This window comes from Taeniopygia guttata, chromosome 3, assembly GCF_048771995.1.
Source record: "Taeniopygia guttata chromosome 3, bTaeGut7.mat, whole genome shotgun sequence".
In the NCBI taxonomy this organism is placed as follows: Eukaryota; Metazoa; Chordata; class Aves; order Passeriformes; family Estrildidae; genus Taeniopygia; species Taeniopygia guttata.
The window spans coordinates 107,520,654-107,547,853 of NC_133027.1; the positions used below are offsets into that span (position 1 = coordinate 107,520,654).

The 27,200-nt window shown below is 40.4% G+C and overlaps 1 protein-coding gene across 3 annotated transcripts in view; it reads right to left on the bottom strand.

Annotated features, from left to right (window-relative positions):
* SUSD4 (sushi domain containing 4) overlaps positions 1-27,200 on the bottom strand; it is a 70,626-nt gene that overhangs the window by 20,828 nt on the left and 22,598 nt on the right. For all 3 annotated transcript variants that reach the window (XM_030269177.4, XM_030269178.4, XM_030269179.4), the window contains exons 3-4: positions 8,574-8,786; positions 1,197-1,376 (exon numbers count right to left, since the gene is read on the bottom strand). In XM_030269177.4, the coding sequence (XP_030125037.4) occupies positions 1,197-1,376; positions 8,574-8,786 (393 nt within the window). The remainder of the gene's footprint in view (positions 1-1,196; positions 1,377-8,573; positions 8,787-27,200) is intronic.

Below are 27,200 nucleotides of genomic sequence, written 5' to 3' on the forward strand. Positions count from 1 at the left end.
CAGTCTTTTAAACATTCATCTCCCCCTACTGCAAAAGTTTTAATCTACCTAAATTAGATGTGAGGTGCACCCCCACAGAAAGGGGCTGTACACTTCATACTGCCTTACATGATGCCATTGCTGATGAGATACCCCAAACTGGTGCCTGCTTTGCTATAGTTTTGCAAAACCTCCCCTTTGCTGTTAGGCCTGTTCAGATACAATGTGAATCTAAAATGCTGAGCTGGCATGGTAATATGTCTAAGTTTCTGCCACAGTCAAAGGCAAGATCTTGGGGGACAGTCCGATGTGCTACTGCTCCTGAGAAGTGTCCCAGCTCCCTGCCTGCCCTGACTCTGCAAATTGGTGTGGCAGTGTAATTAAGTGCCTACAGAGAAGTGTTAGCTCTACGAGGGGACAGATGGCTTTGGGGAAAATTGGGGCTAACCCAGTCTGCTCCTCAGTTAAAATCTCTCGTTGTTCAGTGGGCCAAGCTTGTTACCAAGACGTGACTTGGTTAAAACAGTCAGTGGTACTCAGACGTGCTTATTAGAAATGTGAAGAGAAAGGGAGCCCAAGATTATTGAATTTCCATTCACTAAAGCTGGTTTACCCCCAGCCATTTCTCACAGTCTAAGCTGAGATGGGATCCCATGCTGTTGATATTTCTAGTTCTACGGCTAATGGCTTTTCTGGCCAAAATCATCCCTGTGCACACCCTGAATTTTCAGTCAATATATAAAGGTTTAATGGACTGTGAATCTAATCAACACCTCTGCTGCTGAGGAACAGGTTCCAGTTTCTCCCTTCTACCCCTACCTTCTGCACAAAGTAAAGGAAAATAAAGTGCAATTAGAAGCTTACATTTTTCCACAAGTTAATTGGTGAAAAAATGCAAGATGCCCATCAGAACTTGGTTCTGATTTATCTTGGTTGTTTTTTACTTTTTGATGCAGTGTATCTGTGTCAGATTTGAACTTTGCAAACAAAAAAGCAGTATTTATAGTAGTATTATAAGCATGGGAACGTTCAGGAAGCAACATCTTTCCTGCAGTGAGCAAAGGGGAAGAGAAATCAAAAAGATCTTAGCAGCAGCACTACTCAAACACTGCACTGTGGAGCTTATCAGATCACTGACATTCTTACAACTGTAGGAAAAATTGCAAACTATCACAAGATGCACGAGCTATAAAACAGGACGTGTTGGAGTACTAAACCTTGACATATGGGTAGATTATCCCATGTTCCATCGTCTTGGCATATGGAAACCATGTTGTCTAAGTCAGGGTAACGGATCTGGAATCCTTCATGACAGCTGATTATTAACTTATCGCCAGTCCTGTATGTCTTGTTATGAACCTCTGCATCTTCAACATGTGGAACAAGGCAATCTGTGACTTCATGAGAAAAAGAAATAGTAGCTTAATTAAAAAAACATGGCTAGCTGTTCAGTAATCAAGCTCTTAAACAGAATTTAGCATTCAGTATAAGTGCTCTGCTTAAACTGTTTGGAAAATGCATTCATTTCAGTAAAAGTGCCCTTTCCCTTGTAAACCACCATTTTATCAAGTCTATAGCATGGTAGGAGAAGCTGAGGTGCTACAATAATGAATCACTCCCCCAACCTTTTTAAAACCAACAAAATTAGGAGCCTTTAGTAAGACTGTAGTTAATTTTTGCCCTCCATATTGCAATTACACCCCAAAGTCTGACTATCCCAAGGTTCCACGTGAAGGCAAACTGACAGCACTGAGGACGGGACGAAAGAAAAGATAAAATACAGATATGGCACAAGGAACACAGAAAAGCTGCAGTTTTAGCAGAGAGACAAATGAAAATTTGGTACATTTACAAGGATTTATCAAGCTCCATTCCACAGAGTTCATTATGAGAATGCCTTCACTTTAATTTCCTTGATTATGTTTTAAACCAGGTATTTTTGTGTGCCTGCATTCGTATGCTTCAGAGAACATGATTTTTAGGGTGCTGAGCAGCATCTTGAGTGCTTGCAGAAGATTCTCAAGAAATGACTGCAAGCCTGAAGTTTTATAGGGATGGGCTCCAGTGCCTCTCTGTGCCACATGTATCAGACAGTCACAGATCTCACTCTAGGTACCAGTGCTTAAAATACAGAATGAAACTCAGAACACCAAAAGATGTACAAAGTGGAAAGGGGAAGCAGGGGAAAAATCCCCTATTAATACTGAATAATTGAGAAACAAGCCAAGAGGGTATGAGGGAATAGTCTGGGTAACTCAAAGCTCATTCTCTTCACAAAGGCAAAGTGACATGAAACAAAAGACAGGGAAAGATTAAATATTGTGAGAAAAATTTTGTTTGTCTGCCAGTAGTCAATCCATGACAGAGATGGCAATAAAAGTTTCCAGGCATCAAAATCCAAGAAATATTTCAAACACAAGAAAGGCAGAAAAAATATTATAAGCCTGTGTTATGATGTTTTATTCCCCTAACACCTCTACCATGAGAGACACTTATATTCATTTAGGAAAACTGTATATATTACGGAAAAAAACCCCAAAAAAACCAGAAATCACTTGAGACTTCCATAGAAGAGAAAGTTTCTGCCATTTTCATGAGTAATTCTTGCTAAAGAGGAAGAGGCAAAGCTAAATTTGTATTTAGCAATTAATTGTTAGTATGCACTAAGCAAAGTGATGGTGACAGCTCGTTTGTTTTGAAGCACAAGTTGAAGGAAGATAATCTGTCATTTAGCACAGCACTCACAAACTACTAACAGCAAATGTATTACATAATGTTTTTATTTAGTTAGGCAAACTGAGACTCCGTCACTAAATTTTGCTAACCTGAAGTCGGACAGCGTTCCTCCCCCAGTTAAAACATACTTTGTATCTTCCCATCACAGGGATGTTTCTAAAATACATTGTACTTAGTTCACTTTTTAGTATGGGGCCTGAGCACATTATTAGTTAAAAATTCTTCCATTTCTCTTGTTACTTTTTAGCTTCTTGGCAGCTGCTGCAGGTGCCTCTTGCTGCTGGTAGCAGGAAAGGCTGGCTGCCTGCCAGGTGGGCTGAGAAACTGCAGCAAGAAGTTTTCTTGGAATTTATTCATTTATAAATGCACAAGTCTGGGAGGATCCATGCCTTAACTGGAGGTTGTAAAATACACTGGCAAAGGTGCAGACATTGCTTTCAAAGATGGAACAGTTTTCTCTCTCTCTGTAAAGTTAATCAGCAGAGAAGACAGCAGAGGATGCCCCAGAAGAAATGCTTTACACTAAGCCATAAATGCTGTCATGAAGAGGCTGTCCTGGGCACCCCACGAGGATGGGATGAGATAGATGGAGAACCTTTCTGGCAGCCACGCAGCAGGAGATGGATACCAGAAGATAACGTCAGTGAACAGCTCCCTCTCTTGCTACAATGCCTTTCTGTTGCTATACAAATAAAGGAGGTGTGTGTACACACAGCACGGTAAAACATGAGGTTTCCCTTTCAAAGTGGGGGAAATTGATTCTGTAACAATGATCTGTCACAGTGACTCCATCCCTATTATTCCAAGAACAGCTGTAGATGGGATCACTTTAATCGGGTAGATGTTGGCAGAGAACAGCGATAAGTTGCTCACTGCACCGTCCTCTGCCTGCCACATCCTGGCTGACTTTGATAACAGGCTTATTACAAGCCCCAGCTAAACACCAGACAAATGGACCACAATATTACAGCTCTTTTTCCTGATGCCTTGCAAGCAAATGCTTTCCCACTGGCTGAATTCATATTGTTTAGCACTTAGGCATAAACTGCAGTAGCCACCTCTCCACAAACAACTGGATTAGCTGGCACCAATTCTGCTTGGAAAAGCTAGAAGGAAGTGACTGAATTTTAAAATGTCCTGTTATAGAAAATAAACTATTCTAAGTCCTTCTCAGCAAATCTGTGGAAGCTGCTAAACCATTTAAGTGAATATACGGTCTTTAACCGGCACCGAACAGCAAAGGCTATGACTTACACTCCTTTCTGGCAGTTTTACATGATCTGCTTATATCTACTGAGTAAGTATGAAAATGGGCCAGCCAAAAGGACACATTTCTTATCTTGCAGGGATGGAAAGAGGTGGGGCAGAGCCAGCAGGCTCAACAGCCTGACAGACACGAGGGCTCACCTTGCCCTAACTTTCATGAAGATTTGTACATTAGGAACTCTTGGCTTTAGCAAACCAAGAGCCTCCCTCATCACAAAAGATTGGTCTGAAGCACAAAACTTGTTAAACAATATAGTTAGAGTGTTTTGCTCAGGTGCAAACAATGCAGAACCTCTCAGAACTGTTCCTTCCACCCCATGGGGAAGGAAGATCACCTTACCTCCTCCCAGGAGCACTTGGACCACAACAGCACCTAAGAAGGAAGGCATGACCTAGACACCATGGAGATAGCCACACCATCCATGGGTACCAGCTGACCTGGGATGGCTTGTATCTATTGCAGGTGAGCCCTTACCATCCAAAAATTATCCCTGGTCCATGCTAATCCAAGAGGGTGCTTGTAGGATTTATCTGGGAGCACTGCCGGATGTTGGCCAAAACCATGTCAAGGACCTTTCCAACACTTTAAGAGTGTGTACAATTGAAGAACTGTGTCCCAGGCCCTGCTCTGGCACTGTTTTGTTTGCTAGCTGTATGTAAATTCAAATGCAGAGGTCTGGTGCTCCTGTGTAACTCACTGTGGACAAGTCTCTGAATTAGCCTCGACTACATCCAGTCACACCACTGGCAAGCTGGAACAGAGAGAAACAGGGAGGAAGGATGAAAGGAATATCATGAAGAATTGGTTTGATGCAAGACAGCTCACCTAGACTCTGTTCTCTTAAAAGGAAGCATTAAAGAGCAATATTGTCCCTTGTTTTTTTTTTACTAGTGTTTAATCCGCAGTACTGTGTTATTAGGATTGTTCTGTGGATGGCAAACATGGTATTTTAGTGCATATTAAATAACCTTTTTTTTTATTGTCTTTGTATTGCAACAGTGCAGAGAGATTTCACCTAAGATCTATGGCTATTGAACTGTGGCCTGGTTACAAATATCAGAGCGCTCATAACCAGGCTTAAGAATCAGCAAACACTGGGAAAGACAGATAAGAGATGGAAAAATACAAATACTTCAGTCAACTCATAGATTCAGGGACAAAGGCAAAGCAAATGGAGATCTAAATGTCCTACAGGACAGCTGTAGCCAAATCATGTACTAGTCCAATACTTTCACTGCAGGTTTATCATCCCTGGGAGAATGAGGCACTGAGAACATCTCCAAGGTGTCTGCCTGCAGAAGCACAGGGAGAGGAGGGCACAGCTCTTCGCTTCGTTGCCATCTCCAAGCAGACTGTAAATTTAGATTCAATCTCATAGGAAAGAACAAGCATTTGCTCCAAGTAGGACAACAGCCTCAGCAGCCACATTATCACAGTGGGAGAAGATTAGATTAAAGTGTGAACAACATGACATACTGCTCTTAAACAGTAAATACAAAATTCCTACCTCAGAGGTTTGGTATTTATGTGCATAACCGTATTAGAGCTGATGATAGGTACAGTCACAATATGCTGTAGATCAACATAGGAACATAACTCTAAGCACACAGATTTTTGACAGGGCATTTATTGGGCACCAAGTCATGCAGCTTCATTCTTATCCTGACACTTAAAATCTCCTGCATCTTAACAAGAAATGACAGACCTATAAAATCAAATAGATTGGGTGAAGAGCTCCAGGCAAACGTATTAGATCTAAAATCAATTACATTCTGAAACAGGTTGCTTTGCTTCCTTTGGTAAATAGCATCCGTTTGTGATTAAGAGATTGTGCTAGTAAACACATAATGACAATTAAATGTACATAACATATAGACATAAAATTACCCTTCTCTGAATCCAAACTCCTGAGAATAAATGAACTCCAAAGTACAGAGTGTTTTTACTGTTCAAGCTCAGCTGGCAGTGCCTGACATTTAAATATGCTGGGATGAGAGGCGTGTAGTGCATACCATAGCCCATGGAGCAGCCAGCCCCCACCGTAAATGGTAAATGCAGCATAAAGTTTATTCCACCTTGTGATAGGTAATGATGAATGGGAAAACATTAACTTCTCCCTTCTCCAGCAGTTGCTAGAAATTTCAAATTTCTTTCTATATATCATTACAGAATTTCTGCAATGAAGACTTTTATGTATGTCATTAGACAGCTGGGAATCACAAACCCTGTTGTAATTCTCTCTTAACTCATCTCCAGATGTGCCACATCCCTACACTGTCCACCTCCCTACCATGGCCCTCTCTCAATATTCTGCTCCCAGTGTGCAAAAGGATCAGTTTAAAAATCACTTAAGCCAATGCTTAGACCTCATGGACTGCTGCTGAGCCTTTGCTTAGTATTTCTTCTGAATCTGTGGTGTTGTTGTGCATTGGAAAGAAGAATTAATGCTGTAATCTAATACCTGAGGTATTATTATAATGTTAATCAGGGAAGTACTTAAGGACTTGCTTCACTAAATCCTAAATCAGGGTCCTACTCTTTGGCCCAAGTAATAAGAAGCATTTTTGCATCTGCCTAATTTTGAGCACAGAACTTTAACAAGACTAATCACATAATTACAGTTATGCTCCAGCTTAAGTGCTTTTCTTGATCAGAGCATTGGCTAGCAATCCTTTTTAAGCGTTCTACGCTGGAAAGTAATTATTATCTCTAAAGCAACTGTTGTCACATCATCCATCACATTCTCATCTTCCAATTTCTTTCTTTTTTGAAAACACCTGGCTCAAGTGTTAATCACACTGACATTAGTGGCAGTTTTGTTGCTGTTGGCATTGTGATCAGAAACTTCCTCCACAGATTTCCACTGTGCTGGAGGGTCTGGGAAGATGTTTGAATATTTAATAAAACACATTAATGCTTATTTTTAACAGCTGCAGTGGATGATACAGACAATATTGCAAAGATGCACATCAACATTCCTAGTTCCCCGTTGTGCTTAAGGAAACAGAATTTCCAAGCATGAAAGCTTTTTCTTTATAGTTTCTTCTAAAACGGCCAGTTTAGACACAGGCTGCTGTCACTCTATATGTGTTTTTTCTTAAATAACCATGAGATGAGAGACAAGGTCATTTATGAAAAGTGGTTGTCACAGAAGAGGGCACAATTTTCATACATAGTTATTTTTAAAGGCATCAGGTTATTTCTTTGAAGCTGACCCATGTGGCCATATGATGAGGTGCTGTGGCACCCCTTTGCCTTTATTTCTAGACACCAGCTGTCACCTCATGGGACAGCTCACAACTCTGCCCCTCCTGGCTCTGTAGCCCATGGCCTCACATTTGTCCAGGGGAACATATTTTACCAAAATTTCTCCTGCCAACAGGCCAGCTACCTGAAAGCCCATGCACTCTTTACCAGCTGCCTCTGGCTACTCTCTCCAATATTTCATGCTCCACTTTCACACTGGCCACTGTTTAGGGCTGCTCCCTTCACGTGCACTTGCTGAGTGTGGTTTTCCCATGCCCTGCCTGTCCCTGTCATGGCACATCCCTGTCCTGGCACAGGATGCTCACACCCACCCCCCAGGATCACAAACAAGTACCTGCAGTTTTTATAAAGGCTAAGTGATGCATGATCCTATGCAGGAAGTGTGTTTGTGAGCCACATAAGTCTTTAACTACCTCTGAATAAAGTCCACGTATTTATTTGACTCTAAGTGTTGAAAGGTAACCTGAAGTAGAATTTATCTTGCTCATGAGGCAATGTCTAATGTTTTCAGTGGAGACGTCACAACACTAAAATGTAAACACTTTATTTAACCAACACTTTTCATGTTGGTTGACTTTAATAGCTCTGTTGACCAAAAATAAATCAACAACAAGGACAGGTTATATGTTTAATATACTTGGTGAAATAAATAATTTGTGCTGCTTGGGTGTACTTTGGCCAAAATTTACAGTTATGAAATTCAAATTAATCCGGCCTCTAAGACCTAGAAGAAGAAAGCAATGTAACATCCTAAGTATTTAAAACCAATTACAATTTCAAATATACAATAAAAATAAATTTGTTTATGCCATAATAGTCTGAATTATCTCAGAGTAAACTTTTACCCTGGCTTTAAACTTTTGCAGGCTCTGTGTATTTGATTTTGCTACTTGACTCATGCATACATCACCAAATACTATTGTTTAAAATTCCTGATTAGCAGGAGCAGTAGCATTGGAAATTGACTGTATTTTCCTAGTAAAATATTGCAGAAAGGAATATTAAGTGGGCAGCTTTAATAAATAGTTACAGCTAACTTACAAGGGAGGTTGTTTTTCCTCTCTGCATCGATTTGTAGCTAGTTAAAAGGGAAGGTTAAATTCTGTTTTCACATTTCTTTATGCCCTTTTCAACACACACAGCCTCTCATGGTAAAATTTATCTGACAAAGGAAGATTATGGATGGAAAATTAAAGTATGTATCCAATAAGACACAGTGAAATGGACTCCAGCCTGTTGTGCTTTGTCAAGAGACACACAGACATGGTACATGAACAAGTGAGAAGAACTGATGTGGCGAACAGCTTGAAGAAAACTGACTTACCTTCTTGTAGGCACACAGGTTTATCACTGGGTTTCCAGCTCAGGGAGCCATTAAAGTGTCTCACACAAAGTTTTTTGGAAGTACCATTGAGCCTGTATCCTTCTTGGCAATGGAACCGGACCACCACGCTTTCGAAGAAAACACCAGCGCTGGGTGTCTTGTAGCCATGCTCAGGAGCTCCAGGGTCAGCACACGCTTGCAGGTCATCAAACCCTGTGTCAGACAAAGGTACAATCCAACTGTGCTCATTTACTCCTCATGCTTTTTCTGTCTTTATCCATTACCTTCACGAGGACCTTGTACCTTCCGTATTGACTGCTAGCAGCCCTGCTTGGGTACCAGGTACTCCAGGAGAAAACCCACCCCCAGCTGAAATGCCCAGGAGACAGAAGTATTCCTGTCTTTTCATGCAGCTACTGGGGAATCAAAAGTCAACCACACTCCTCAGTAGCTGCCCTGGATAAAAATAAAGCACTTGACCCAGCCTACCAGAGGGGATTGCTCAGTAATGTGTCTGTAATTACTTCTGGGGACTGTGGGATTTTGGAGGTCTCGTGCAGTCACTGGTAAGAATAATAATGTGTCAGAAGCAGAGGGGAAGAGGAAATAAAGGGGCATGAAACTTAACCACCATCCAAAGACACAGTAATTGAAATAGGACAACTGCTAAGTGCAGGGAGATTTCAAGATGGGAGGGAGATCTGCCACAGGGGAAAGGGACACTGTGATGTTGGATGAATGTCACCCCCTTATCACTTTGGTGTGGTGGCCTTACCACGCTTTCCAAACACTGTTATGGGAGTGCTGTATTACTTCATTGTCACCAGAGGGGAATTTGTGAAGTCCTTTACCTCTACAAAATTAACTGTAAAATAACAAACCAAACCCCAACAGTTGCAATCAATAAATGTGACTGTTTATCACTTTATCAAACTCATTTCAATGCCATTTGCATAAGTGGAAGCTTTTTTTACTGCAAAGCAGCAAAGGTTTAGTGCAGCAGTGAACAAGGGCTGCATACAGAAAGAGCAAACAGCTTTGGAACAGGAACAGCAGGGGGGACAATTAATGCTGGCAGGAGGGATGCCTGGAAAATGTGAAAATCATTGCATGATAGTTTTAATGTTTTGATTTTAAAAGAATAGTATCAGAGAGCCTCAGCTACTTCCTGCATGATAAGAATGAAATGCCTCCACGGTGCAGTCAGAGAGAAGGAAGATATTACAGTAAAGGACTTTTTGAAATAAATCTCCATTTCCCGAGGCTAAATCATTCTCTCTGCCAAGGGCTCATTGTGATGCTGTGGCAGCCAAATGGAGAGCACTGAAGGTGATGAAGGGCTCTTGCATTTGAGCACTGAATGTCTCTGCTCAGTCCCCTGGCTGACAGCTGCTAGTGGAGAAGCAGGACGCCCACACCAAGCCACTTGTGTCCTATGTCCCATTACCTGCTCCTGTGAGCAGAGGCAGGGCACACTGTGGGGTCACCAGGGTGGATTGCACATTCCTGATTTCCAGGTCCTGTGCTGAGCTCCCCAACCAGGCTACAATTCCCAGGAGATGACGTGATGGACAGAGCCCAGCCTGAATTCCATGACCAACAGCCAGGCTGTGCCTCTCTGCTGTGCTCCAACACCCATGGACCCCCCTCTCTGCAGGGAAGCTGGACTCCAGGAGGGTTTGGATGGATGGAGATGAGAGTTCTCTGAAGGCTGCTCTTAGAATATCTGATTTATTAGAGAGGGTGAAAGACCCTGCTTGGGGTCACCAGACGTGACACGTGGCAGGCCCCAGGGAGGGGAGAAGGGAGAAGCAAGGGGTAAAGGGAGATAAGAGGATGTTCCAGGAGAGGGTGGAAGTTCCAAGAGGGTGGAAGTTCCAAGAGAGCATCTGGCTCCTCAGGGACCCCTTATCAGGGGGTTCAAGGTGGGCTGGGACAAGACTTGGGCCAATGGGGTCACAGACACCTGATGCTTCAGGGGAGGGTTACAGGTGTGGGATGAACCATACATTTTGGGAAGTGAGATCGAACAGTCCATTTGACTTTTGGACCTATCTGTAGGTAAGGGTATTGTTCAACCAGTAGGGGGGATTGTTTTCATCCTGGCTGTGCTATTGTTTTCTACTTGTGCAGTAACTAAGGTTTGGTATCTCAAAACTTGTTACCATCTCAATCTCTGTATTTCCTAAATCTTTTGCTAGGCAATCCTATTTATAAGGCTTTCTTGTTTCATCTTCCCCAACACCTCTCCACTTCCCCAGCATCCCCTCTCCCAGCTGAAACAGCACAAGAGCAGCAGAGCAGCTGCTCCTGTGCAGCTTCACTCCTGCATCCAGTGCAGTTCATCCTGGGAACTGAAGGGTCAGTGCAGTGACCAAGTCAAACACATCCTTGAATTCCACCCACACCCGCTCATCTGCCACAGCTCAAGCCCTCCAGTGCAAATCACCCCAGACTTTCTGTCATTTGCCAATGGGATGAACAAGGAGAAGCACAGTCATTATGATCATGGGATTACACGCTGCAGGCAATACTTATTAGCAGAGAAAGGCTGTCCATTTTTACTGGAGATTAAAAAGAAGCTTCTTATGCTTCAGACAGCAAGCCCACGTCCTTTAATAATGTCAGTGAAGATCTTAATTATTTCTCATTAAACCAAGGGATAACATGACATTTAGATCAATTTTGTCACTTCAGTAATCTTGGAATTTGCAGTCAGACGAGGAATATTGTAACCCACCTTGAGCTATGTGTCCTTTTTCACTAGCTGCATCAGGGAAAAGTACACTGCTACCTACTACTTTGCCTCTGCAAAAAGGTAGAAAAAGGAAAGGTGCTGAGGTCACACATAATTTGCCTGGTAAAAAAAATGAGCCAAGCTCATTTCTTGGTTTTCATTAAGTCAAATATGCAAAGTTAGAGATTTTGTGCTTGTCAGCACAAAACGAGACATGGAAGGCCAGAATGTTTCCTTCCCTGGTGCAGGCTAATTCTGTGACCCTACTGCCACTTTTTTGGTGACCCTTCACAAGCAAAGATTTCCATTCCTCCTAGGGATCCTTTTTCAGTGTCTTGGTCTCTCAGGTTCTTTTTCTTGAGTGCTGTTAGCGAGAAATCTATCCCCAAGGGGAATTCCCAAGCGGAAACTGGAACACAAATGGGAAAACTGAATTATGCACCCTCTGGTTTCTACAGAGCCAGTGGCCAGCAGTTATTCAGCTACTGCATAAGAGGTGACACATGGACTCGGCACAGGATCACCACTTCCTGGCCTGCTGCTGAAGCAAGGAAGAAGGAAAAAGCCTCAGGGAAGAGCCACTTAGGCAGATGGCACACACAGCACAGTAACACCTCATGGTAAAGCCATGGAGGCAAAGCAAACAAATCCCTGACCCCATCTTAGCTCCACAGATAGCGACAATAAACTCAGCCCAAATCAAAGTCCTGCTGGAAACAGTGAAAGGCACCTGTATGTCAAGCTTCTTTATGAAAGTGTAGATGATCCAGGCACAAAGCAGAGAAGCCAGGGCTGTGCTGGGGCTGGGAAGGAGGAAAGTCACGTATGAGGAAGGTGTGGGGAGCCTGCCCCTGTGCTGAGGATCCCAGTGCACAATAAGCACTGCAGGTGTTCCAAAGGGGCAATTTCCACCATCCAGAGAAGCCAGAAACTGCTCTGATTTTCACCAGGGCTGCTCCTTTCTTGCACAAGAGCTGTGGTGAAGTTTCAACAGCTTATTTAGTTGACAGCTAAGTCCATCAGTCTTTTCCCATTTAAGTATGAACTTTCTGGTACAATATTCAAGTACAATAATGCTCAAACATCCCTGAGAATTGCCATCTTCCAGTTCTTCTTAATAACAGCAGAATTAGACCCTTTACATAATAATCCTTTCCATATAATCTTATCTAGTTAAACTCCACCCTATCAAAAATTTTTGAATACATGCCTTCAATGAGATACAGCTTGGTAAATTTTTTTTCTCACAATCTTTGTTTTCTTTTGTTTTTCAAAACTATGCATTTAAGAGCAGCTACTCCAAGTTGTGACACAGTAACTTTCTTATGGTAGGAGTAGTCCTACATCACAGATAAGACGCTATAGACATCTTATGCTCCAATCTCTTTAGAACCTGATGAAAAAAGCCAAAAATCTTCTCAGCCAGAGCTACCATATAAGTCTTTGGAAGAGAAAGTCAATCTTTTGGCTATAATAAAAAGCTGCTATCCTTCATGAAAAAGGTATATCAAATACGATAGAAAGTAAATTAGAAATACAATGGATTCTGTTTCTTGACAAACCCTTCAATAAGTCTTTGCTGAAAAGAAGCTTACTGGACTTTATCTCATGGTTGAAATGAGGGAAGGGGAAATCATCATCACTACCTACTAGTAAACATTATACAACACACTTGTTAAATAGAGTAGTAAACTTTCATGTTGCCTATATAGTAAAAATTAGTAAAGACAGCAGCCATCATAATCAATACCACATCATTGGCAGCAACTTTATGGGATGCTATTGCATGGCTTTAAATCCCTAAAGACTATACAATTATTGCTGGAATTGATTATCAAAATAGGTTAATATTTGGTCCAAGTTGCAGACTTTCTGTATCACAGCCCCTTTAAGGGATACTGTGTAAAATATCATGGACAATAGTATCTTCTTGGCAAGGTTAATGAGCACATAAGGTCATCATCACCAGCAAAGTGTGCAGTTGATATAGAATATATTTTGGGTCTGGTATTTATCAATTTACCACATTTCTACTGTTGGACCAACCAGAAAATAGCAATGCTCTTGATTTGGATAACCCTCAAGATTAATATGGGTGGTTACTTTACCTAAATTTCTTGGTATTGTCAGTCAGGTAAAATAATGTAAAATTAATGAGAATATTGAAAAACTAGCAATGGCCTACTTGGGTATAAAATGAACCATTGTAAATAACTTGATCAGATTGCTCCTAGAATTGTGTATTGTGCATTCTCAAACATAAAATTATTCATCTCATCTCCAATGAAAAGCCTCAAATGTTGGAATCCAGGGGAACATTACATATGTGTGATGACAAGAAATCATAACAGCCACAACTGAGCTTCAGACATGCCTAAAAAAGGGCAGGAGGAAGAACCCCTCAGTTCATCCCATAAATTTGTTTTTCTCTGTTTCTTTTTCTCAGTTTCATGTTTTGTTTTTCTTGTTTCCCTCTTCTCTCACCCCCATATCTTACAGCTCCTTGTAAATTCATGGTGCTGGCAAGGTGATTTCTAATCTAGATTTGATGTACTTCTTTGCCTCTAAAACTGCTATAAAACATTTCACTGACACACTGATGATGCATGTGAGCTCAGAACTGGCTTCACTCATTCTTAAACAGAAGATCACTTTCATTTGATTTTGTTACATGCACCCAGTGAATGAAAAGTGGCATATAACGTGCAATAATATTCAAGATAGAGAGTATTTTCAGTGTTTGTCTTCAGTAGGATGGAGAATGAGCTTCTTGCACATCAACATCTGCATTTGGGTCTGCTAAATCTGTCTCAGCCAGAAGCAGGGAGAGGCAGAGGCTTCACAGTGTGGCAGGTCCAGACTGCCTGCATGCACATTTTAGAAGGAGTCTGCAAACGCTGCAGGAGCAGGTTATCTCAGGCCAGTTCTCAGTAAAAAGCCATTCTGGGACTAAAACAGAAGGGCCACAAGTGTAAACATGCCAAGGGCTTGCTTGTCTTGTACAAAGGAAAAGTCTTTTTCATCCCTTCAGGAGTTTCTGCCCTGCTTCTGTGAAAGCCATGCAGGCACAGCACTGTGTGCCTCTGGCTGTTTATGCTTCCTTGCTGCTGCTGATGTTAATTGAACTATCCGTGTACCCCAGGAACAAAAAAAGGAAGGATGTGCTTCGATTAGCATCTAGACATTTAAGTGAAATTTAATTATAAAGCTATGATTTCATGAGTGAAATGCCTGCTAAAATCTAAACTCTCCTTAATCCCTGAAGGGTCAGTAACACTTAAGCTTCCCTGAGGCTTCAGCAGCTTTGTAAAGCCCTGCCCTGTTTAGGATGTGAATCACAGCCTCCCTTGCTATCCTTGCAGAACACGCTCCCAGAACATTGCATATCCCTCCTCACTTGGCTAAGCCCTACCCAGGGCAGCCTAACAAGCCACTGGAAGAAACAGAGAAGCTCAAATTACTTTGTAGGAGAAACAGAACAGCAAAAAAGACCTCAGAGGGCAGGTATTTTGCTTAAGTCACAAGCTGATCTATCAAATCAAGAACACCATTAAGCTACTTTATCCTTCTTATAACACAAGAGCATCATAGCAGAAAAAAGAAAATCAGTGTGTAATGCAGCTCATGAGCACCAGACGGGCCCATCTGCAGTAAAAAATGAACATGCAAGCCCTGCATGAAGGGCAGCAGACTCCAAGAGAGGCAACTGGTCATTCATATGGCTGAAAGGTTGACTCATTTGCAAGTCCTCATTTTTCTGATCTTTCATCTTCTCCCACTTGTATTCTCCATCCTCCTTCACCACAACCCCCCACCTGCCCTTGCACTCTCCTCTAAAACCACCATGATCCCAAATCTTGCTCACACCTCCCTTTCTCCTCTTCTCAATGGGCCCTTGGAAAGTCACTCAGAGATGCTCCTAAGGGTGACCATCAGCTCAACCTTAAAATCCCCACTCAGGCATGACAAGTCCGTGGGATTTCTGTGCTACAACAAACTGACATCTCCCTAGAAAGCCCAAGAATTGCTTCTCCCTCCAGAGAGGGGACAGGGGATGGGATGTGAGGAGCTGTAAGCAGGATGAAGTGTCCTCAGAGGACAAAATGGGTCTTTGAGGAGCCACCCAGGAGCTGCTTCTGCCTGGGAACACCAGCAGGGAGAAAGGAGCACAAGCTGCAGTGTCAGCACAGCAGGTTCCTGGGCCCTGCATGGATGTCTGCAGATGTAATAACAGCATCTTTATTTCAGGGGTCATGCCTCCAATTAGTTACTCCAATTACCATTCCACACTCACAGCTGACAGCACACCCCAGCTGTGCCTGACCAGTGTCATACAGCAGGGAACAAGCTGAATTTCCTGCCCATGGAAACCAGCACCAGCTTGAATTTTGAATGTGAGCCTTGATGCAGGATTCTGTTATTGCCTTGACATTAGGCTAATACACGAGGAAAAACCATTTAAAATTGCAGGAAAAGGAAAGCAGTGCAGAATACAATCAGCAAAGCACTTCAGTAAACCCACAGCAAACAAAAAAGATGCATTTGTTTCTTCTAGAAAAAGAGTTTCTTCTAATTAACACCTTAAACAGCACAGGCTTATCCCTTTAATCACAACTTCTCACAATTAATATAGCTATGTCATCTTTGTAAATAAGCCATTTCATTTATAATGCAAGAAACACTTGTTACTCCCAGGCTTTTGTAATCCAACAAGTCTGACTGCATAATTTATGAACTCTTATGAAATGTCATGTGCTGCTCTGTGATCCTCTGAACTTGCCATCACTTAAATGAAAAACAAAAGGCAGAAAGCAAATTTGCTGCTGGTTCTGCTGACAGAGCTCACATCTTCTGTGTTTTTGTTACAGAAAGTTACCATGGCTATCCTGGGATATGATTCAGGGTGAATAAAAGCCAATTTACCACACAATAAATCCCACAACCTCCTCCCAGCTCCTAAACTTTTAAACTGGTTATTTATTTTTCCAACAAAGCCTTTGCAAATGATTAAACTGGTACTCTGAGGCCTAGACTGGGGTGAGCTCAAATCAAGTATAAGGCAGAAATAATTAAAAACCTGAAGACTAAGTTTGGTCAGCTTTCTGCAAATAGAGGATGAATATATTCTGAATGTCCATTTATTCAGTTAGTTCAGTTTAATGACTAGTTCTATTCAATATGCAAATTACAGAAATTTTAAAAAGTATAAAAGAAGTTTTTCCTATTCTTGAAAAAGAAGAATGTGAGAATGAATAACTTCTTCAATTTCCAATAATATTTCGTGTTTCTAAGTTAATTTAAAATACAAAATGTGCTTAAATAAGCTTATCTGTATGCATATTTATTATCCCAAAGCTAATTTAAACTACTTTAAAATGGTGGTTCTTGGAAATGGTAGTTCCACACTTTTATTAGAACCTTGAACATTTATGAATTCTATTTTCTATATATTTTATTTATTAGTTTCTATTTAATTTACTTATTCTAATTTCTATCTATGAAAAAAATTCTAAACATGGTTTGACAAGGATGACTGATTTTTGAAACAATCCAGTTTTATAAAATAATCAAACACCACCTTTTACCATAAACACAAGAATGCAGTAAAAGCTCTCTCAGCAAATGGACAAATACCTAACACATCTTCCTATTCATTTTGCTGATAAGGCACTGTAATAAAGATGATATTTGCCAATGTGTGCTTGCGGACTGGTGACCCATAAGCATCATCATAAGGAATTAAGTATGTACAAATCCAGACTATAAAATATTAATACATCACTTACGCCAAGATTTTCTTTTTACTGATTTAAATGAATAAGTGAGCTCATTGCTTGGATTTAAACCAACAAACCCCATTTCTGTTTTCATCCTCAGATGTAACATTTTATATATTAGGTGTCTAAGGATTTCATTAGAGTTGCAATACTGTCAATGTGGGAATCCAGCCTTAGGTCACTAAACTGGATTAATAACAGCATAGAAAATTACTAATAAAAATGTGACAAATAAAACAATATTCCCATAATTTCAAGTTGTTATGGGTCTGCTGTGTTTTTTAAAAAGCAGTATCTAAGTATTGTTGTTTATTTGTCCCATATTCTTAGCACTCTGGAAAAAATTAATTACCATGAGTTAGTTTAAACAATTTTAGTCTAGACAGGCAACCCTGAGGAAATATAGCAAAAAAACCCATAAAAAATGAATCATGAGCTAGTTACTATAGTAATATTTCTTCTAGACCAATAGCATATAATATTATTCATCACAGCAAATCCAAACTGATGAAATGTCACGCTGTTCAGCTGAGATCCTTGTTTCTGTAAGATGCAGGAATCAAACATTCAGGGGTATGAGTTGGGGGGGTTGATATTTATGCTCTCATCAGCTACAGGCTTCCCTAGATAACACTATATTTTTATTGTATATCACACTATGGTAATCCTACAATTTTTTGCTTTTCAGCTGTGCTGTATAAATTGATTTTATACTTTCCCAAGACCAGGCAGAACTGGATATGGGGACAATCAGGATTAATGTGTGAATATTGTAATATTAAACTTTTAAATGAAGTGCACACTAGAGAAGACTGAGAGACAGGGGATTTAAAAAGCTGGCACATACTAAAACAGGAGAGCTGGCACACACTGTTTCCAGCTTTTGCACTGATTCCTTATCACAGTGCTCTGATGCTTCTGGGCACTCTGACAGCTCTTATGCTCTACAGTGATTTTTCCCTATATGTACCTACCCATGAAACCACAGCCTTTGCTCTTAAATGGGGACCTCATCACAACCATCCAGTTTTTATTCATTTTTTCCTCTGTATGTTTTACTTGCTGATACTTATTTGCTTAGCCTTGCACAGTTGGGATATTATTTACCTACAGGTCAAGGAGATGTAAAGGAAGATGAGGTGGCTTTGTGGGTTCACCAGGTACTTCCCACACGAGAACTGGCATTGCACCTCCAACATTTGCTTCAGATCACCCTGCAAAGCATTTCTATTTTATTCTAAGTAAATAAAGCTTTTAGAAAGCAAGCAGATAATATCCATTGGTAAAAAATAATACCCTTATTGATTTTGGTCCTAATCTGGACCCAAGGAGAACATATTTTCTTCTATATTGAAAAGTTCCTATATACTTTCTGTGCTCTGCTAGTACTGTTAACATAAAACACAGCTTTTACTTTGTTTCTCTTCATGAGAATACATTTTCTGAAGAAAACTGGAACATAATCATGCTTTTTACCGAGTATGTGATAAACCCCAAAACTATATAGAAAGTCAGCAGGAGTCTGGCTGGGCACTAATAATGAAGTATTGTCATCATATCCAAACACTTTTAGCTTAAATTACTCATTTAAAGTGCTCTGTCCTGTGAGTAATTCTGTCTATACTGAGAAGACTGGAAAAATCTGTGTGAGGTTAAGATAATGCAGACACATTTTTCTTCCCTTTGTTTTTGATTCATAATTGTGTTACACTTAATCCTGGTGTGCCCACTTTCCTCATAAAGTCCTTCCAAGGAACTCCCAGCTGATAGAAGATGATGGGAGGCTGCTCACAGCACCAGAACAAGCAACTCAGAGTCAAGTCACAGAAGAGCCAGTGAGCAAGATGGAAACATTTATAATTAAAATGCTATGCAACTCCACAGTCACCATGTTTAACACCCTAAAAAAAAGTCCAGAAAAATGTCAATGACAAATTCCATTGGCAGACTCAATTTTCGTGGCATCACAAAAAAATAACTGGTTTACAAAATCCCCTCTGGTCCAGTATTTCTCCTTTATGCTATCTCTTTATCCTCTAGTCAGTTTTCTATCAATTTTCCAATTCTTCCATGAACTCAAATCTTCACAAATACTTTCCCTAGTGGCAGTTTACAAAAGTCAAGGTGGACAATATCTGCTCTATTTTTCATCCTTGGGAAAACAATTATTTTCTCAGGAGATGAACAGATTATTCTGACACAACCTTTCTTTTAAAAAGTTATGTTTTATTTTATATCATACCTTCAATATTTATAATCTTACCACCTTACAACAACTCTAAAATCTCAAATTTTTGAAGTGAGAGAACCAAGTCCCTGACTGCCAGATGCAGTGGTTTTCTTTCTTTTTTTTTTCCTTTAATCTGTGAATATTACAGAGAGTGTCCTAGGGAAATACTGGAAGTTGCTCAATTTCAGTTCAGTGGCAGTGAAGTTAGGCAGAAGAGGAGGAAGCTGAGGATGGAAGAGAAACCAAAGGAACTGGAGCAGGAAGAGCAGGAGAGACTTGGCAAAGGTACAGAACTGGGATGTAGGGACACACAAAAAGATGTTAGCCTGGAAGGTGACTGACAGCTGTTTGGATGGTGATACCACTAGCAGGTCAGAGAGGAGGAGATGGGAACAAATGAAGCAGCCCAAAAGGGTTCCTAGGAGGCTAAAATGTGGGACTGGAGAGGGACAAGAGAGAAGAGAGGGAAGTGACCCTCAGTCACAGCCAACAGAGACAGGCAGTGCCTCACAGCACAACTTTGGAGGCCTTTAAGACACTGAGAGCCTTTTCAAAGGTTAGTGGCCTATCCTTTTGGATCACAAAAACATTTTTTTTTTCCTGATGACACCTCTAAAAACTAGAGACTCCATCATGTACTCAGCGTTGACAACACTGAAGTTGAGACTGTCAGATCAAGTCTTGTACAATTTATATAATGTATACACATCATCATTTGTCAGTTGAAAGATTGAGAGTTAGGGTATTCTTGTGCACAGATAATAGGTATTGCTGAGCTACCTGATGCTTAAAATATTTTCATAAAAGCCAATCTGAAAATCATATATGCTAGTTAAATGTAAAGATTATGGGCTTTTGTTCTTCAGAAAGCATTAACATCCATGCCTTTCATAAAAATAGGTTCTCATAATTTTGAAGAAACAGAAGAAGAAGCTGTTATTAAATTGTTATGGTACTGTAAGTTGATTAACTGTGAACTAGGAAAAGTCTGGAGCTAGTAAAGTGATAATTCTTTGCTCTTATTCAAGGGACAGGAGTTTTAACCATATACACAAGCAATTTATTTGGAACTTATTTTTCTTAATAGGTATTCATTTGAGGATTTCTCCAGCCTCTTTCCCCAGAGTGTTAGATGGTTCTTTTCAGAGCAAAAGCTGCAGCAAACCTAGTTAGAATAAAGAGCAGGCAGCACACGGATCCATACATCTGCTTTGCAAGAAACAGGCAGCATATCCAGATTTATATGTGTGCCAGTCCCCTAGGATATCATAATTGTGTTTGTTCTTTTAATAACTTTAGGCTCCAGTGATCAGAATAAAAATTCTATGCTGAAGCTAATGCTTCATGCTTAGTTCACCTCACTACCCTGAATTATATAGTAAGCAGACTTAAATAAATGCAGGAGTCTGGCTCCTTCCTTACACCAGACTCCAGCCACACACATAATAGGTTGCCTGATTTAATTCAGGGTCTCTCTCTTCAAATCTTATTTTGTTTTTACAAAATATTTGGCTCAGCCATTTTTCCATGCACAGCTTTCTGAGCCTGTCTTCCAGCATCTGGGGAATTTAGTCCCCATGATAGGAGCAGCACATCAAGCTTCCTGACTTGAAAGAGCAGTTGCAAGTTACTTAGACAATCTTGTTCTTCCTAATTATTATATCTACACTTTACATTTACAACCTGTTTCTACAGCCATACTCCAAATAACTGAGTTAGTTGAGCAGTTTATAAAGTAGGCATGGGCTTCCAGCAGCTGTTTTGACTACAGCATGCCAGTCCTAATCTAATGATTACATATGATTTTTTAATTCCTATAACCAGGCTGCAGATTACCTTGTAATGAAGACAGACTTATAGATTACCAGCATCTATGGGGGGCATTGAGACAAATAGAGGTCATAAGCAGCATGGGCTAATGGGACAGTGGTGGGCAGAAAGCCAAACCCCAGACAGTCAGTGCCTAGTCCAGTGTGCCATACAGCATAATGGCTGAAAGTGAGCTGAACATGCCTAAATATACTCCCACTTTCAATTTCTGACTGCCTTGAAAGATTTTTTTTTCTCATGATCTGACACTATCTTGAACCTTGTTTAAAACAAGAGATAACTGCTTGAGGAAGGTCAGAAATTATAGAATCATAAAATGGTTTGGGTTGGAAGGAATTTTAAAAACAATCTAGTTCCAGCCCCTATACTATGGAGAGGGACACACTTCCATGAGAGCAGGTCTTGAACACTTCCAGGGATGGAAGTGTTCCACAGCTTCTCTGGGCAACCTGTGCCAGTGCCTCACCACCCAGTTCTTTCAAAATTCTTGGAGGCCTTGCTGGACTAGGCAAGACTACTTATCTTTGCAACACATGAAATGCATGGGTATTTTTTGCCTCAAATAACTCAAAACCAGTTTCACAATAAAACTCTGAGCTTGGTTGTTGATAATGCTGGTGGAAAAAGAATATTGATATGGTCCCTGCCTCAGTTCCCTGACCACCACCTTATGTTGACCCTTTTCTCTTTATCATTACCCACCTAGTTGTCCTACTAAGGACAATAATGCCCCTTTGCTTCCATATCTCCTCTATCCTTGCTTAGCTTTCTTCTGTGGCTCTGCTGGGTGCCACCGTCCAAATATCTCTATTATTTCCCTTTCTTCCTTCCCATTCTGATTGATGGGAGTTGCCCAGCACAAATGGATCCAGTGTCTGGTGCCAAAACAGCCCCTCAGCCTGTCCTTCCTCAGCTCCTTAGTCTCCATTTTTTCTGTGTCCTAATCTTCCACATTCTGCCCAGGATATTGTTTTGGCTGCTTTGTTTTTTCTCAAGCTTGAATTTATCTTTTTATGACACCTTCCTATTTCTCAATTTTTCACCTTTCAAGTCCAGCTTTCTTTTAAATCCCACCTCAAAACTCCATTTAATTCATTTATTCTTGCCAGACCAAGATGCTTTCCCCTTTGAGGAGTGTTTCCATGAGGTCTTTGAGTTTTGGCAATAAAATCCACAGACAAGAAAGCATCTTGCCACACTTGGTGGTCTCAGACATAGTCTGCCCTAATCTTGGACTGAAAATGGTAATATTTTATCTATTTGTTCCTGGGAAAAGCCACCTTTTCCAAGTGTCAATAATTTTCTGTGAATATGTTGCTGTACCAATAAACAGAGAGAATTCCATTGATCTGACCTGGATAATTGTTAAGAAATACTTGTTCCTGGGATGGAAAGAACTCTCTCTGCTCCTGATTTCTGACTCAAGCCACTTGGTAGCCCACATGCTGCCCACCAAAGACATCTCAATCATCACACATTGGGCAGGAGTGACCTCCACAGGTAGTTACAAGTTCCTTTACTGAGATATCACACATGGCTTCACCTGAAGTTCTCTCCCACTCACAAAGCAGGCCTGTCTTCCAAGTGTTTAGACCTTCTGCTCTCATAAAATGCAGCATCTTGTGCCTGATCAGCAACCTGCTGAAACTAGGCATGGATATGGGGAATGATAACTCTGTATTGTTTTTATTTTCCACTATCTTAATGGAGAAACTGTATAGCTGTATGTCCTTGTGCATTTTAAAACTCAGTATATTTCCTATGTCATAGATACAATTTTACGTACAGTACACCACGTACACAAGTCTAACTGGAAACTGAGTGAAGACTGAGGTAAAAAAACTGTATCTCATGGAAAAATGGAGGAAACTGCTACTTCTCAAAGTTTCTGTATGCAATCCTGGCTGAAACAGCTCATCTTTCTCTCAGGAGGCAAAGGATGCTCTCTCAGCGTTATCAGCTCTTCTACATGGTATGGAAAAAATACAAGAACAGATACTCCAAATTGGGATGAGTTCAGCATTTTTTTTTTACTATTCATTTAGTCAGTAATCAGGTAACTCAATCTGGTGCCAAAAACCCACACGGTTACACGTACTTTTGAAACCCGGTGTACCCAAATGAGGGAGGAAATTGCTTTTGTGTGATTTATAGTGGCGATGAAGAGTTACATTCTTTTTGGTAATGACATTGTGTGATACATTTTCTCTTTGGGGAGAAAGGCTGTGAAGTGTTTTAAGCTGTCTCATCTACTAACAAACTCCAGCAAAACTATGAAATCCTCATGAGAATCATGACTGTATAAAAATCCAGTTATAACCCACAAGCTTCTCTGCACTTTGGCTGTGTTTTTCTGTTGTAGATATTTTATGGAAAATTTGCCAGTTTTATAACCCATTGGGCCATTTAAAGGGTTTAGCTGTGTATTATGGCTGCTATGTTTGTGGGCAGCTTTTAGAGTGAAAGGGGAGAGGCAGAACAGCACAAGGAGGGAGCACAGCTTGCCCATGACCTACAGGGAATGAATGAACAGCACAAACTCCCAGTGTACAAATGGGAAGGGCACTACCTAAAACCAATCCTTGTTTTGGCATCTGGGAGAGTCAGTGCCACTTCTGGGACTGGCAGAGGCTGCCTGGAGCTGGTGCCTGTCCCATCCCCTTGGCACAGGGAGCGTGTGGCAGCTGAGCTGCAGCAGCAGCCACTGAACTCTCTTTACCCATGAGATGAAATGCTGCAGCTTCCACTTCCTACAGCCACACTGTTTACCAGATGGATTCCTAACAAACAGCACAACCCAACTGCTGAATTATTTTACATATGCTTGAAAGGCTTAGGAGAAAAATAAACACAAAATGAATTACTAATGGGAATTGAGTGATGCATTTTTAGTGTGACAGACCCCATCATTATTTCAAAAACCCTCTGTGCATTATGATTCTGTTTAAAAAAAGTAAAAAATCTAAGTAGTTTCCCACTCTAAGTGAGATAATAGGTCTAATTTTCACTCAGTAGAAATATCAATCCTGTTCCCATCTGAGCACCTGTTCATTAGCAATGGTGTACAAATGTGTTAAAGCTCATATTGTGCTGCAAATACGCTTCAGCTTTGCCTGCAAGAAATTCCCTTTTCCCTCTTCATTAAGAATCTACATTGGTGCTTCTGTACAACAGCTATTATTATTATTATTACTACTTTTCCTTTTGGTTTGGGCTTTCAATATTAGGAGATGCTCTGCTTTTATCAGTTAAAAAAAATTATCAAAATCCAAATGCAATTAACGCAGCCACGAGAGGGAGCCTCTGATGTCTTTGTAGAGAAGAAAAAACTATTGACAGTGACAGAGAAATTAATGAAAATAATTATAGCTGAGAAATTGAATTCCAAGAAGCAGTGACTTTGCCTTAAGACCAAATTATATTTCAGTGTAAGGTTTTGTGAAAAGATCTAATTTATGACATAACTGCCTCCTTTCAATATGCAAAATATTAAGAGGAAGGACAAAAATCTGACTGGGATGAGAACAACCTTGATTAACAGTTGCTTAATCTAAAAATGCAGCAACTCTTCAGCCACGGTGGATAGCAGAAGCAATTTGGGCTACTCAAGAGAGCCAGCCCTTTGCAAGTAGATATTAATATATAATTAATAGGGTAGTAGGGTAGTAGAATAGTATCAAATTTTCATTATCTAGACACAAACTTTTTTTTTGCAAAAGAAAACATGCAGCTTCTTTCCTCTGTGTGAAGTCTGTGTGAACACAGGTTTTACATATGCCATGGCTGCCTTGGCAGGAAGGGAGATGAAACCAGAGATCTCCAGAAAAGACAGCAGAGCTTTCTCAGACCTCTCAATATCTTGCATAACCCTATCATGTTCCCTAGACAGCTGACCTTCAAAATGTCATAAAAATAGGTAATATTAAAAGTTCACTTCTAGAGAGTAGCATCTGGGATTTATATCCTATTCCTGCCATGGCTCCTCAGAAGAAATCTGCCTTAAAGCATATTTTGCTTAAAGGATAAAAAAAGGATACAGTATATTTGCAACCACTATCTTCAACAGCACATTTAGTAAAATATTCATCACTTGTTCTAGTCCCTGAGCTACTTATGAATTGCTTATGTCATTTTTTAGAAGATACCACATAAAGACTTTTTATGTTGGTATTTCTTTACTATCATCCTTCTAACCAAGAAATTTTGCCAGAGGGGCTTTACTTCACAATTACAAAAACTCATGTTTTAGTTTACTTGGTCTGGAACTGTGAGACTTTTCTCTTCCTACTAATGGAGGAAAATACTGCCAGGGCAATACCAGACTGATTTCTCTGATGTGTGGTACTTACCATACTCCCTCAAGATGCTTCTCATGCATGCTGGGGGACTCAGTTCTGGGCTTTTCTTCCCCATAACTGACACTAATATGCTACTGGAACCCACACCAGTAACACTAGTCAGTTGAAACTTTCATTCTCATATCCAAAATAACTCTGCACAGGCAGCCCAAGGAGGAACACATTGGGCACAATTAGGTACTTAAAAAATCTTGTCCTAATAGTTCCCAAAATCTGAAGCTCTTAAGCCAGAGATAAAAAAGAATGGAATATTTCATTTAAATGCTTCAGTTACAAGGCACTGAAAACAAGGATTACAACTGAAGCAGCTTTAGCTACAAGCCTCTCTGCCAACTCCACCTTCCCCAACACAGCACAACCTCTCTCGACTACACATCTGTTCATCACACCTAATATAATCTCAGTTATATAAGCAGCTCCAGCACAAGGCACTTGATATAAATGTTGATGTCATGGTGATTTTTAAAAACAACATTTCTATTAACATTCTGTCTTCAGCCTTCCCAGCTGGCTGACTGAAGACCATTTCCCAAGATGTTCCAGTTCTTCCCTGCAGAGCTTTCTCATGTATCTTAATAATAATTCATAACATTTCTATTGCACCTTTTACTTTGATTCCCACTGACATATTCAGCTGTGACTTTCAGAGCAGCAATAATACTGTTGTAGCTGTGATTGCCTCCAGGATACATCAAGGCAACATTTGTCAGGAAAAGAAATATATTTTACTAGACTAATTAAGAGAATTATAAAAAACAGAGGTCTCACAGCCACATAAGGCCTTCCTCACAAAGTCTGCTGTATTGTCTCTCCTGCAGTTATGAACTAGAAAATGCCTGCTTAATGGTGTGCTGGCCAGAATATTGAATTGATTGGGAATATAACCTAACCTCATTACAGGAGTTATAAGTTTTCAAAGATTTTATAGTTTGAACCAGGGCAGAATCTAATCAAACTAGAAACATATTTTCAAAAGCACTTTTCCTCTCCCTCTCATCATTACACTCTTCACTGACCTCTTTCACCTTTTCATATACGTGTGGATCAGTGAGTAACTATTTACATTTTATGCTGAAAATTAAGAGGCCAAGAAATGCATGCCAGAACAAAGAAGAGAATGTAGATCAATCTAATGCTAAAGAAATCAAGGAGAAAATGAGGTAAAATCACTTTGCAGATCTGTTCCTAGCATTTTCCCTCCCCAGTTTCAGGAACAAGTACAACAAGAAATCACATGCCACCATAAATTAGCCTACCTCTAATAGCATACACACAAGGCCAAAAAACAATGAGCAAACATCTCTGAATATAATCTAAAAAGTGTAAAAATTATTTCCCTTTTGGCATGGATGTAAGATGCTATGAAGTAGAATAACAGAACTCTTAGTAGAGGGTGATTGCAAATTTCTCCCATTGCCCCAGCAGCACTCTCTGATCCCAAGGAGTTAAATTCTACAACCAAGCATGGTTCAACTTCTACAATCTCATGCAAAGCTGGCACCTCTGATGAGACTGTGAAAGGTCATGAGGAGACCATGTGGGACACAGACATCTGAGCAACCCGAAAATACATTTTAAATGTGTGAGTTCATTTAATTATCTACTTAGATGGCAAGAATCTCCTGTCACTGTTGAACTAAGGTCACTGAATCATGAGCTTAAAGTATTCTTCATCCCTTTGCCCAGATTTAAGGT